Here is a 12,833-nt window from a genome sequence, read left to right as displayed (position 1 = left end):
GCAAATTTCAAACACTTGAGTGAAAAGGCAGGGGAGGCAAGAAATCCATCTTTAGATTTCTAATTATGGTCAATAGAGGTAGAACTGAGCTTTGAATTTAACACAGCAGAACTGGACCCAAATAATGAATCAAATCAGAATGATACAGAGCAGATCTTAAACAGATGGGGCTGCTTCCAGATGCTACATATACAAGAGGAGTTTTGTGGTTGCTGCGCACACCCAGTTATACCTCACTTTAAATTTCCTTGGCTAGTTTAATTGTTTGTTAGAACTTTCAAGCAGCAAAGTTCACAATAATACCTAAACTATTGCTCACTGCAGTGAGATATAGTTCTGCATCCCTTTAGAGGCACAAACTCTCCAAAGTCAAGGGGGATGTTTGCATAAGTGAGATCAGTACCATATGATGTAAATTAATTCATTTCACAACCATCTCCACTTGACTGGGATTCCTTTCGTATTTACTAACAGGATATGAACCAGAGTTTAGTTCTGACATGTTTTCGCATGACACATCTCCGAAAGTAAGCAGTGAAACAATTCAACTGTTACTGTTCCAATTTATTTTCATTACGCTTTGGCACGTGGAGAGAGTGTAATATTGAGAGCGAGCACACAAAAGTACAAAGAGGTACGTTTTCCTGCGATGCCTGGTTGCTTAAGTAGAAGAAGCATCCATGTATTTCAGCAAGAATGAATTTCCCTATTTATTTTTAAGAAACATGAGGCTGAAGGCATAAAGTAAAAGAATAGATGCTACCAGTTTAGTGAGATAATGGTTTCACAGAGGAAATAACAGCTGGGGGGGAAATGGATACTGCATTGCTGAAACTAATTGTGAAGTATTGGACTCTAGATGTGTAAGGTAAAGGAAAGGAGCTCTTTACTAAAGAAGAGCTCATTTCATCACTTTCGTATGCTTTTTCTAGGATTTGTTTCTCCCACTGCCTCACCTAAAGGCCATAGCAGGCTTCAAATCTCCTTGGGGGGGGGAATGCCTTGATAATGAGGGAGTGTGTGCTTGTTTAAAGGATGCAGGTGTGAGAACTCCTTCATAACAATTTGCTTGAAAACCTGCTCCCAATGCATTTTGCATCCCCCCTCCACATGCTCAAAGAAACAGCTTTTTCTGAGTAAAAAGTCTCCTTGACTTGGTGAAGATTGCCATTTATCCCGAGATTTTTATATTCAATAATGCTGGACTGTGGTATTTGGAACATTTCTTCACTGATAACCATTTCTGTGTCGCCAAGGACGTTGCAACAGCTTCTTTGAAAAATGAAAGAATCTTGCATATCTGGAGTGGATAGTCTGTTACTATACACTTTCTGCAATGACACTTTGCACGTCTCCAAACTGAGAAGCAGTTCAAATGAACATAATGAGGTTGCATTCACAAGAACATTAATACTTAAGTTTACAAATGTACTCTGCACTTTTAGCAGCATCTCCTGCTCCGTTCACAAAGAATAATATGAAGTAAAGAACCATCAAAGGGGAATCATACTGACATTTCTTCACTGTTACAAGCATAGAGTTCACTCTTCATCAATCCATCAAAATGAGTGTAGCTACTATTCTAAAGGATGTTGGGAAAGATTGAGGGCACTAGGAAAAGGGGATGACAGAGGACGAGATGGTTGGACAGTGTTCTCGAAGCTATGAACATGAGTTTGACCAAACTGCGGGAGGCAGTGCAAGACAGGAGTGCCTGGCGTGCTATGGTCCATGGGGTCACGAAGAGTCGGACATGACTAAACGACTAAACAACAACTATTCTAAAGAATCAACAAGTGTTTGGGAACACCCCTTTGCACCTGAATGCAAACCTCATAAATGAAAAACATTACTACAATGATATTGTTATTTAAATGCCTGTGAACCAGGGTGTATGTGGGAGTAAGAGAAGTTTTCTTGAATAACCTCAATAGCATTGTTTTATTTCACATGAGTGCAGCTGGATGTGCAGTTTCACGTGGGGACATATTTTTTATCTCATTTTTATTCCCATACTCCTGGTGATTTTATCTAGGGATCCCAAGATCTACAAGTATATAATCAAGACACATCTGTAGCACATACAGACTGGCCTTTTGCATAAGTGAAAAACTGCCATGGTTTCCTCCAGCTGCTATACAACATTGTATAAATCTCCAAATACTCACAGATGTAGAAATATTCCCGGCCTGGCCTGAACTCAAATCCTAATGAGAAGGGAGTGAAGAGTTGGAATTTTTCTGAGAACTTCAATGGTCCATTCGGAGAGTGAGGCCGATTGCACTCCCACCTCTTGAATCCTTTGGAAGTGTGATCACAGGAACTGTAGCCATCAAAGTTCACCATGTAAAGGATGTAGCGTTCAGTCTTATCTTCTGACACTGAATCTTCATAATGAGGACAGAATACATCCAAATAGTCATTGATGCAGACATCAATATGGTAGTCACCCCGCTGGAATCTAAAAGGAAAAACAAAACAAAACCAGCTCAGGAAATCTTCACGACAAAAAAATTAAAGTCACAAAAAATTAACATCATGAGCGGGAATCACTCTCTCAGAAAAAGCCCTTCACAAGGACTTCCATTTGTGCAATGGGGTTTTCCCCATCCCCTATATTGGCTCCGTGTTTGTGTGTCATGAGACCCCCCCCCACACACACACACACAAGGGGAGGGGAGAATTGTTCGATAAGGGAACTTGTTATGTCTGTGTAGATGGTACCTTTGTAATAGTGCAATGTTGAATACTACCCTTGGGGTATTTCCTTTGTCAAAAGCATGGGAAATAGCTCAAGAAATATTTCAAGCCGTAACTTTGCACCCAGTGCCCATTAACTGAAGGGCCACACAACCAGTTCTGTCAGTGTCCTTTGCCCTACAATTGCCTCTGGATCAATATATTCTAAATGGGGGGAGGGGGACTGTGAGAGAAACTCCGTTTCATCTCTCTCTTTATTAAAGAGAAGAACCAGAAATGCTATACATACTTTCATACAGCACAAACACCAAATGGGAGATATCACTTCTGTACCACAACCAAATCTCATTACAGACACACACATTTATTTCCTATAAACACTCATTCATCTTTGCTTTCTCTTTGCTGCTGGCAACGTTTAGTCAAGATCCAAAAAGCCCAGTATACCTTTGAAATATTTTTGAAAAGCAATGTAACTCCACTGCCAAAGTACATAGGAGAGATACTGCTGCTCAGATAAAAGAATTCTAGACTATGAATTATCAGCACTCACCTGACAGTTTGGAATGAGAGCCAGATGAGAAAGGTAGTACAAGGCACTTTCACTGATGCGCTTTTATTATCAGCAGTGGTAAGCAGTATTAGCTGCAGCAGTAGCGAGGCTGTTTTTGCTGTCATTGTAATAGAAGTGCAGGAGCGTAGGGCCAGGTAGGGCCAACATATTTCTTGTCCAACTCTCAGCTGCGTACTGCAGGTGGGAGTTGTATGCACTGCATACGGAAGCTTGCCAGTCACCTGAGAGAGTCACTTTCACACACAGCCCAGACGCAGCAATTTAGTCCCACCGAGTCCTCTCTACCTACTACTCTCTACTCACAGGAGTGCATCTTTACAGCCAAACACTCTTGGAACATGAATCAAACATACATTCATTGCAAAGGTTAGAGATGGTCCATGGAGTGGGGTAACTGTGCTCCTGAAGGACCAGGTGTGCAGCCTGAGAGTAATTTTGGATTCACAGGTGTCCATGGAGGTCAATTCTGTGTTCAGGGCAGCTGTCGACCAGCTCCATCTGGTATGCCAGCTGACACCCTACCTGCTTGCGCACTGTCTCGCCAGAGTGCTCTGGTTATTTCCTACTTGGGCCACTGCAATGCTCTCTCTGTGGGGCTACCATTGAAGGTGACATGGAAACTACAACTAATCCAGAGTGCAACAGGTGGGCTGGTGACTGGGAGCAGCCACAGGACCATATAAGACCGGTCCTAAATTATCTACACTGTCTCTTAGTACGTTTCCGAGCACAATTCAAAGTGTTGGTGCTGACCTTTAAAGCCCTAAATGGCCTCAGTCCTGTATATCTGAAGGAGTGTCTCCACCCCTATCATTCAGCCCAGACACTGAGGTCCAGCTCCGAAGGCTTTCTGACAGTTCCCTCACTGTGAGAAGTGAACTTGCAGGCAACCAGGCAGAGGGCCCTGTGGAACACCCTACTATCAGATGCCAAGGAGATAAATAACTACGTAACTTTTAGAAGACATCTGAAGGCAGCCCTGTATCAGGAAGTTTTTGATATTTGATGTTTTAGTCTGTTGGAAACCGCCCAGAATGGCTTAGGCAACCCAGCCAGATGGGCAAGGTTTGAATAAATTAGTAGTAGTGGTGGTGGTAGTAGTAGTAGTAGTAATATCATCAGTGAAAGCTTTATTTTCACAGGCATCGCATAAGCCACTGTGGACATTCCAAAAGCCACTGTGGACATTTCAAAAGTATGCATAACTTTTCAGTGAACTGGTCACGGTTACATGATATGGCCCACATTTCACCTAAAGCCCTCCAAGTGATTCCCTTCTAAATTTAGAGTGCCTTAGTGGTTCAAAGATATGTTTCCATGTTTTCCCTCATAGCATTTCTCATCTATTAACAGGAATATAAAGTTAACACAAGCTGTCTCGTGAAATAGTGGTTCTACACCTGCAGCATATATACTTCCACAGGGATGCGAGTGGCGCTGTGGTCCAAACCGCTGAGCCGCTTGGGCTTGCTGATTGGAAGGTCAGCAGTTCGAATCCATGCAACGGTGAGAGATCCCATTATTCTGTCCCAGCTTCTGCCAACTTAACCATCCAGGGGTCCTTTACCCTTTTACTTCTACCTTATAGTTCCACAGAGACGAGCATTGACTTCTACCAGCTATTCTTCCCACTCTGTACTTATTCTTACCACCACATTATCACTACCTATGGCTTCTATTCCTCGACAGCAGCCACTGTAAAGTGCAGAGATAGTAATAAAGATACCGTGACATATTTAACTATAACTATAATGTCCCTTTTCACCTGAGGCACATCTTTTAAGCACCTGATGGACCTGAAATCTGCCAACTAGATATTTCCATCCAATTTAAGGAGGAGGGGGGGAAGGGGAGCGCAATGATAATTGGGTCTTCTACAAGGATATATTCAGAGCAATCTATTCATCCTACAATCATTTAGCTACCATAAAATAGGTTTTTAACAAAGGAGAAATTGTGTTTAGTGTACGAACAAAAGCCTGCTAAATCTAATTCTGGCCAGTGCAGAGTTATTTCAGAACTCATATCTACCATAACCATTAGGGCAAAGTAGATGAGGGATTTCCATGACTGGAATTCCTAGGGCCTTTTACTTTGACAAAAAAGCAGCAATGAAGATCCCCGATACTGGACAGGGCTGCCGTATAACAGAGAAGGAATTTTAAACCTTTCTTTCCGTGATTTCACCCCACTAAAAATTCTAATCCCTGGAGCTATTTGCCCTCTGTGTTTCCTTAAATTTTGCCAATGGGGATTTGCAGCAGATTTGTTGGAGGAACGACAAATTTCAGAAAGAAGATCAGGACCTCTCCTATTATGAGTTAATCAAAGCAATATTTAGAAGGGGCAAAGTAGCTACTCAAGGCTGAGAAGAAAGAGGCAACTTATTCCCATCTTTATTTGGCTATTTGTATTAAGTATGTGTAAGTACTAAAGTGGATGGCTACTAATTAAAGCTATTTGCTAGAGAGCTTATAAATTTTATATTTCATTTTATTAGTATCAGGCAATTTTAAATTCTTGCCAAAAACCCAGACTATTTAAATCATATCTGAAACTTGAATATATTGATTAGCAAACAGAAAACCTAATTTACTGGATCAAAGTTAAAAGTCATTATTTCCTCCTCAGAAAACCCATCCTGAATTCAAAGGAAGCATGTTTAATTTTCGGAGACTACATTTAAAGTATACTATAAGAAAAATAGCCAGCTATCAGAATGAGATGAATGTTCAAAACTAATTCACCTACTCTAAATGAAAACTGAGAAGTGCAACAATGTAGGGAAGAAGAAATTAGTTTACAAACATGTTTGAGAAGTTGATAAAAAAGCAGGCTGTACAGTTCCTTCCTCACATTTTGCCAGAATGCAAACCGTATTCTCCTCCTCTATAGCATTCACAGAGGCTACAGATTTTCCTGGTTCTGTCATTTAAGCCCCAATCTTGTAGATTCCCCTAAACAGCATGCAAATGAGTCCATAAATGTCACTACTTTGGGCAACTAACTTCTTACACTTCTACACACACCTACTCAAAGCTAGCTGAGACTATAATGTAAGGAAGGAATAAGTCAGTCTTTTCTTCAAAATGAATAGGCTAGACTAGAGAGCTAAAATAAAATTCCTGAACCACAAGTGTTTCCCCCCAAAAAATAATGCATTTTGCCTCCTTACATTATCAGTTACATACAAGAAAACACATTGCTATTCTTCAACCACAATTAACCTTTACATTCAGTCAGGTGACGTTCATACAGTGTCATGGAAACTTGCATGCTACTGAGTTAGATAATAGGCAGTAAAGCTCTTAAAAGGCATGGGAAAGCCTGAGACAGTTAAGTAGCTCCTCATCCAAGGCATCTCTGCAGCAAGCAAATAAGAATTCATATTGATTCTAGGCCAGCACAGATTGGTTCAGATCATCAGATGTAAGGATACTTGCTTCTCAGACACCTCCTATTTGTTTCAGCTGCAGGAATGCTGAATATGGGGGGGGGGGCTGACACTTTTAACCAAAGAAATATTCAAGACTGACAAAATGTTCTGAAATTAATTCCTGTGCTCTGGTGTTTATCCATCATTACAAAATGCAGGCACGGCTCGTACCATGTGCATTTTTTCATAATTGTAATTCTGAAGCACATGCGTCTTGAATCTAATAAACTTGGTTGTGTATGGCCATAAGAGGTCTGCTTAACTAGATATTTAGAATGCAGTAGCATTTTTTTGCATGTTGCTCTCTCTTTCACTTCCCTCCCTTAAATAAATAAACAGTATAAAATCCTGGCATAAAAAAATAGCACCGCTGACACTAATTGCCCATTATCATATAGATAGATAAAGAACGGCAACAGCTTCTGCTTGTGGCTTGTCCCATACAAAGCATATATATTAGTCATATTCTGTGTTTTAAGGTGCATATGCTAACAGCAGCACCTATGCTTCAAACTGCTCTCTATTTTCAGCTATCATGGAAGAGAGATTTCTTTACAGAGAAGGGGAAATCCTCCTGTTTGAACACGAGCACATTATAAGTATTAGGATGGCATTCTAGCTCAGATCTCAGAAGGTTCAGACTGAGAAATCAGGTAAGTGATTATTCAGATATGAATTGGGTAACAATACTTTCACCCCGGGGGTGTCAGCTTCAATAAAATTTTGGGGGAGCCCAAGTAAGCCCCCCCCCAATTGATCACATGACATGGCATGCACATGCACACACATCCATTTGAATAGCAATGCCCATTAATTTTTTTGGGGGGGGACCCCCTCAAATATTTTATAGGGGGCAAAGGGACCTTGGCCCCTGGGAGTTAGCTCCTATGTGTCGTCCTAACATTGCTAATTTACCGTAATTAACAGCTGTCCTGTGAAAAAGTTCTTACAATATACAGTTGCACAATTATATATCTTACTTAAAGAAGTTTTACTGAATGCTGTGTCCAACAATGCCACCCATAGAAATTGCCAAAAACTGATTTATTTCCCTTACTGTCAGCTGAACAAGGCTATTATGGATTATGTTTAAATGCATTTCATATATAAACCTACAAAAAGTGCTGAATCCAAACCCCTGAATGGCAGTGGTGGGCTTAATAGTGCGCTGTGGCTACCGCCACATCCACAACACCACTGCTCACACCGTCCAAGGTGGAAGGTTGGGCAGAGGAAGGGGGGGAATCCTCTTTGCTGTGCCAATGAAGAGGCTTGGGTGGGGCCTGTTGCCTGCATGTGATGGCTGCACAGGATCCAGCAGGTCCTGTCCTGCTTCAACCCTACCCATTTCCTCCAAAATGCCCTATTTTAGAAGTCCCCACTAGCTATCATAGGCAGTAATGTCTGTCCACTATTTGTCTGGGCCGGGGCCATCTCTGCCTCAACCAAATCCACTGTAGTACAGCATTCCTCTGCAAACCACCCATCTCGTAGCTTAGTTAACAGACTGCCAGTGGTTTATAGATTACTTGAGGAGTACATGAATTCCAACCCATAAGTCAGCCAGCATTCAAGATATACCCAAATACCACCCAATGTGAGCTCTCAACAGAAGAATCATCACTCCATTATTCTTTTGAACAGCTCAATACATTCATTTTCGTTTTTCTCAATACTCTCTCCTACATAATGATTTAAAAAGCTAGAGGTTAGTAATTAAGCTTGCTGGAGGATAAAACAATTTATTTAAAGCTATTGCAAAAATAGTGCTTGCGTCTATCATTTGGATGCTGAGAATTTATACAAAAGCACTATTTCAAAAATACCCATAAACAAACTCCTTTAAAGAAATCATGCCCCTTTTGTCAGAATTGCCATGCCACCCAATAAACTGTTCACAGACAGTGCTGAAAACACCACTGATTCCAACTCAAGGAACAATGGAATAATCAGACGACGTATTAATTTCAGTTCTATTCACTTAAAAAAAACCACCAGTGCCTTATTCTAGTTGCAGAAGGCAGCATATTGGAAAGGTTCCATTTTGTTACTTTAAAAAATTCAAGTAGGACAAAACAAATAAATTAGGGTAGTGAAGTACCAGGATTATGATCATTTTTAGATCATCTGTTTTATGTCCCAATGTAGTTAAGGATGTCTTGTACCTTCTTGTTAACACACATTGTATCCCAACTTGGAAGAAAGGCAGGATATAAAGTAATAATGACACCTCTACAACAACAGTACTAACAAGTCATGCTCAGACCAGGAAAGCACTGAGACCAAGGGAAAGTTTTTCTTTTTATCATTAAGTCCTCTCTATTCAATTACTATTTATCTGGGTAATTAAACACTGGGAAAGGATGCCAGGCTAATTGTTAGATTATGATAATTACCTGTCTCTGCTGTGCTGCAATGATCAAAATAAAACATGGATACAGGCATAGAGCTGCGGCTGCTCTGTAATCGTCAGGCTTCCATGGGAAACCAGACCGTTTTTTACTTGTTCATTACAAAATCAGGCAGAGCAACTTATCATTTGTAACTTCTCTCATTCCCCCCCCCCCCTTCACTTGCTCTGCTGGAACAAAACTCCCAAAAGGTTGCGCCAAAGCTGTTGTCTCTGATTGGCCCACTTCCATCACAATTACACAGTTGAGCAGAATCAGGTCCCTGTACTTGAGAGACTTCATCAGACCTGAAATTACTGCCTTATAATAGACTGCAACGACCTATCACATTTTCAGGAACAGCCAAGACTATCTTACTACCCAATTTCCATTGTGCCAATGAGTCAAAGATCTAGCCGCACCCTCTTATTCCTATTGTAACCCTGCACTGGCACCTGAATGCTTCAAATTAGTTGGATCATACAAGTGGGATGCAATCAGCAACAATGGAAGGGTGGAAGGGCAGGTAAACAGTAATGATTTACTGCTAAAAATGAGCACTAAGATCCCTTTCTATCTCAGTTCATAGAAAACAGTCTAAAGATGGATCAGCTTCTGCTATGAGCAGCAAGCTTTAAAGCAGTTAAATAAAATCCACTTCATCTTATCAAAACTTCATTCCAGCTCCTTTTTTTAGAATACTGAAATATTAAGCACAAGGGACACTCTAAGGAACAATGTGCACAGAGCGGCATGCACAAAAGTGGGGTGCCAATACCAGCTGCCTCTTTCCATAACAACGGGCCTCTCATACACATTGCAGCGCACAAAGTAGGGCCAGGAATAGCCCCCATTTTAAAAGCTACCCCTAACTTCTCGTAGGAAATGCTACCAGAAACCATTCCTACTACAGTAATACAAAATGTCTACAAAAAACAAAGGATTGCTTCATTTCCATATTCAACAATTAAAAAACAACAACCTGCCAATGCTGGGCAGTCAACCAAAGTCTCTATCTACTAGGCAGACTGATTAAAGCTGGGCAGCTTTCATTTTATGCTTGTCTCTGCCTGCAAGAAATATGCCAATAATGCAGGAGCATCCTCTGTATATTTCGAACCAAGAGACACCTGTATTATCTTTCTTGCGCTGTATTTAAAGACAGAAGCAACTGAACAAGAGCAGCTACTCATGAAAGTTAACTCATAAATAAGAGCCTTGGGTTTGAGCAGAACAAGAATGATCACCAGTGGTGACAGAATCATGGGCGGGTGCACTAGCTACTGGAAAGCTTTTAACATGCTGTGCCCTTTTCTCATCAAAACCAAGCTACACTGCATGAAAGGACATGCAAACCAACAAAACCACAGTATCTAAATGAAGCTAAGTATAATTATTTTTAATGTAGTTATTTATCAAAAGCGCAAGCTTGTTTCTTGAATTATCTGTGGTTCAATCCCATACCCACAACTTTTCGTACAGCTGGATCTTGTATCACAGCCAAACACCGCAGAAAGCAATATACATAAAGAGATAATGTAATCATAAAAAGTTACTTTTTCCATAACAAACCACAAAAACAGTCAGCATTTACTTCCCATCTATAAATCTAGCCACTTTAGTACCAACTGGTCAAATACGGGAATACTTCTATGCACTTAACACTCTTATCTTCTCGTGAACATCCCTTCTCTCCCTTTCCTCACTTCTTTTGATCAAACGGCACTTTCCAGAAGAATGTACAAGAAAGGCAACTGCTCTTCAATGTAAACACACATAAGCCACCTCTTGATCTTTGGGACTTCTTGTCCCATCCTTAAGAAGTGTGTGCTTGTCCAGGCCGCGGGGCTTCAGGAGAATAGTTGTGCCAAGGCAGATGGATGATAAAGCAAGAGGGCAATCAGGGGCACATTCATGCTGTGTGACATGTCAGAGCATCGATTCCAAGGAGATCAAGCTCTCATCCTCAAATTCTCCCAGCTCCAATAGCTTTAATCCCTGCAATGGCAACCTCTACCTGCCTATTGATTTTTCATTGCTGTGGGCATTTAGCTTAGTGAGGGGGATGGAGAGAGATGGGAGGGGGAAGAGTACAAGACAAGCTTTTATTCTTTCAAAGGCATCATTTAGACTTATGAGCTGAACTTTAGTATCAATGGCCTGAGTCACATAAACTGCAGGGGATCACACCCAAGCAGATACTGAGGTCCATCAGGGATTGCTTGCAGTCTTTTTCCAAACTACAGAAACCCAACATCCAAGTATGTCAACTTCTTTGCCAGGCTGATTTACAGATATGCCCTAAATGGCCTCAGTCCAGTATACCTGAAGGAGCATCTCCACCCCCATCGTTCTGCCCAGACACTGAGGTCCAGCACTGAGGGCCTTCTGGTGGTTCCCTCATTGTGAGAAGCCAAGTTGCAGGGAACCAGACAGAGGGCCTTATCGGTAATGGCGCCTGTCCTATGGAACGGCCTCCCATCAGATGTCAAAGAGAAAAACAGCTACCAGGTTTTTAGAAGACATCTGAAGGAAGTTCTGTTTAGGGAGGCTTTTAATGTTTTTATTTATTTAATGATTTTATTTTATTTTTCTGTTGGAAGCCGCCCACAGTGGCTGGAGAAACCACTTATTATTATTATTATTATTATTATTATTATTATTATTATTATTATTTGCGTTCTCATGAATTTCAGTTCCCAATTACTTCCTTCACATTAGTTCTATCCAGTAGTACTTAGGGTCTGACTCACAACATTTATTCCACTTTATTTTTGGCAGCAGCAAGGAAGCTCATAATTAACAACCACACATTTTGCTATCAAATGCTAGCTGTGTTTGCATGTCTAAACCATGGCTTAGTGCTACATCAGTGAGCCCAAGGCAACCATCGGGCTCATATACTTCCCCCCCCCTTCCTGCACAGCTGGAGGGGAGCTTTGTAGAGTTGTTTCTTTTCTTTTTTTAGCCACTCTAACTTCCACTCTAGGGACACGGGTGGTGCTGTGGTCTAAACCACTGAGCCTAGGACTTGCCGATCAGAAGGTCGGTGGTTCGAATCCCTGTGACAGGGTGAGCTCCCATTACTCGGTCCCAGCTCCTGCCAACCTAGCAGTTCAAAAACATGTCAAAGTGCAAGTGGATAAATGGGTACCGCTCTGGCAGGAAGGTAAACAGCGTTTCTGTGCACTGCTCTGGTTTCGCCAGAAGCGGCTTAGTCATGCTGGCCATATGACCTGGAAAATCTGTCTGTGGACAAACGCCAGCTCCCTCGGCCAGTAAAGCGAGATGAGCGCTGCAACTCCAGAGTCGTCTGTGACTGGACCTAACTGTCAAGGGTCCTTTACCTTTAAGTTCCACTCTACCTTTCTCCTACTGCTTTCCATCTATATTTTATCCAGATTTAGGTATTAGTCAAATGTTCTTTTCAAAAACATTCTGCCTTCCCGGATATCATGTGCTCTAATTAGGGATGGAGGGCAGGGACAGGCAAGCCTGCTATTGAATAGACTGTTCATGCAGTCTAGATAACAATATTTAGCAATCGACAGTGTATTACATCCTATCACTTTAGAACAATTGTCTCTGTAAATACATACATAATTTGTTATTTTGGCCATTGAGGCACACTTCAAAGGTTGCAATCATGATGTCTATTTTTAGGAGAAACATATAAATGTGTACATTAGAATATTACCAAGATGGGGCAGTACATGTCTGACCCCTATATTCC

General features: G+C 41.2%; 1 protein-coding gene across 2 annotated transcripts in view; it reads right to left on the bottom strand.

The window, feature by feature from the left end:
• EFNA5 (ephrin A5) overlaps nt 1–12,833 on the bottom strand; it is a 206,413-nt gene that overhangs the window by 39,064 nt on the left and 154,516 nt on the right. For both annotated transcript variants that reach the window (XM_035099901.2, XM_035099900.2), the window contains exon 2: nt 2,169–2,461. In XM_035099901.2, coding sequence (XP_034955792.1) covers nt 2,169–2,461 — 293 coding nt within the window. The remainder of the gene's footprint in view (nt 1–2,168; nt 2,462–12,833) is intronic.

The sequence above is a fragment of the Zootoca vivipara genome, chromosome 11 (assembly GCF_963506605.1).
Source record: "Zootoca vivipara chromosome 11, rZooViv1.1, whole genome shotgun sequence".
NCBI classification, from domain to species: Eukaryota; Metazoa; Chordata; class Lepidosauria; order Squamata; family Lacertidae; genus Zootoca; species Zootoca vivipara.
This window is presented reverse-complemented; position numbering and strand designations above follow the sequence as displayed.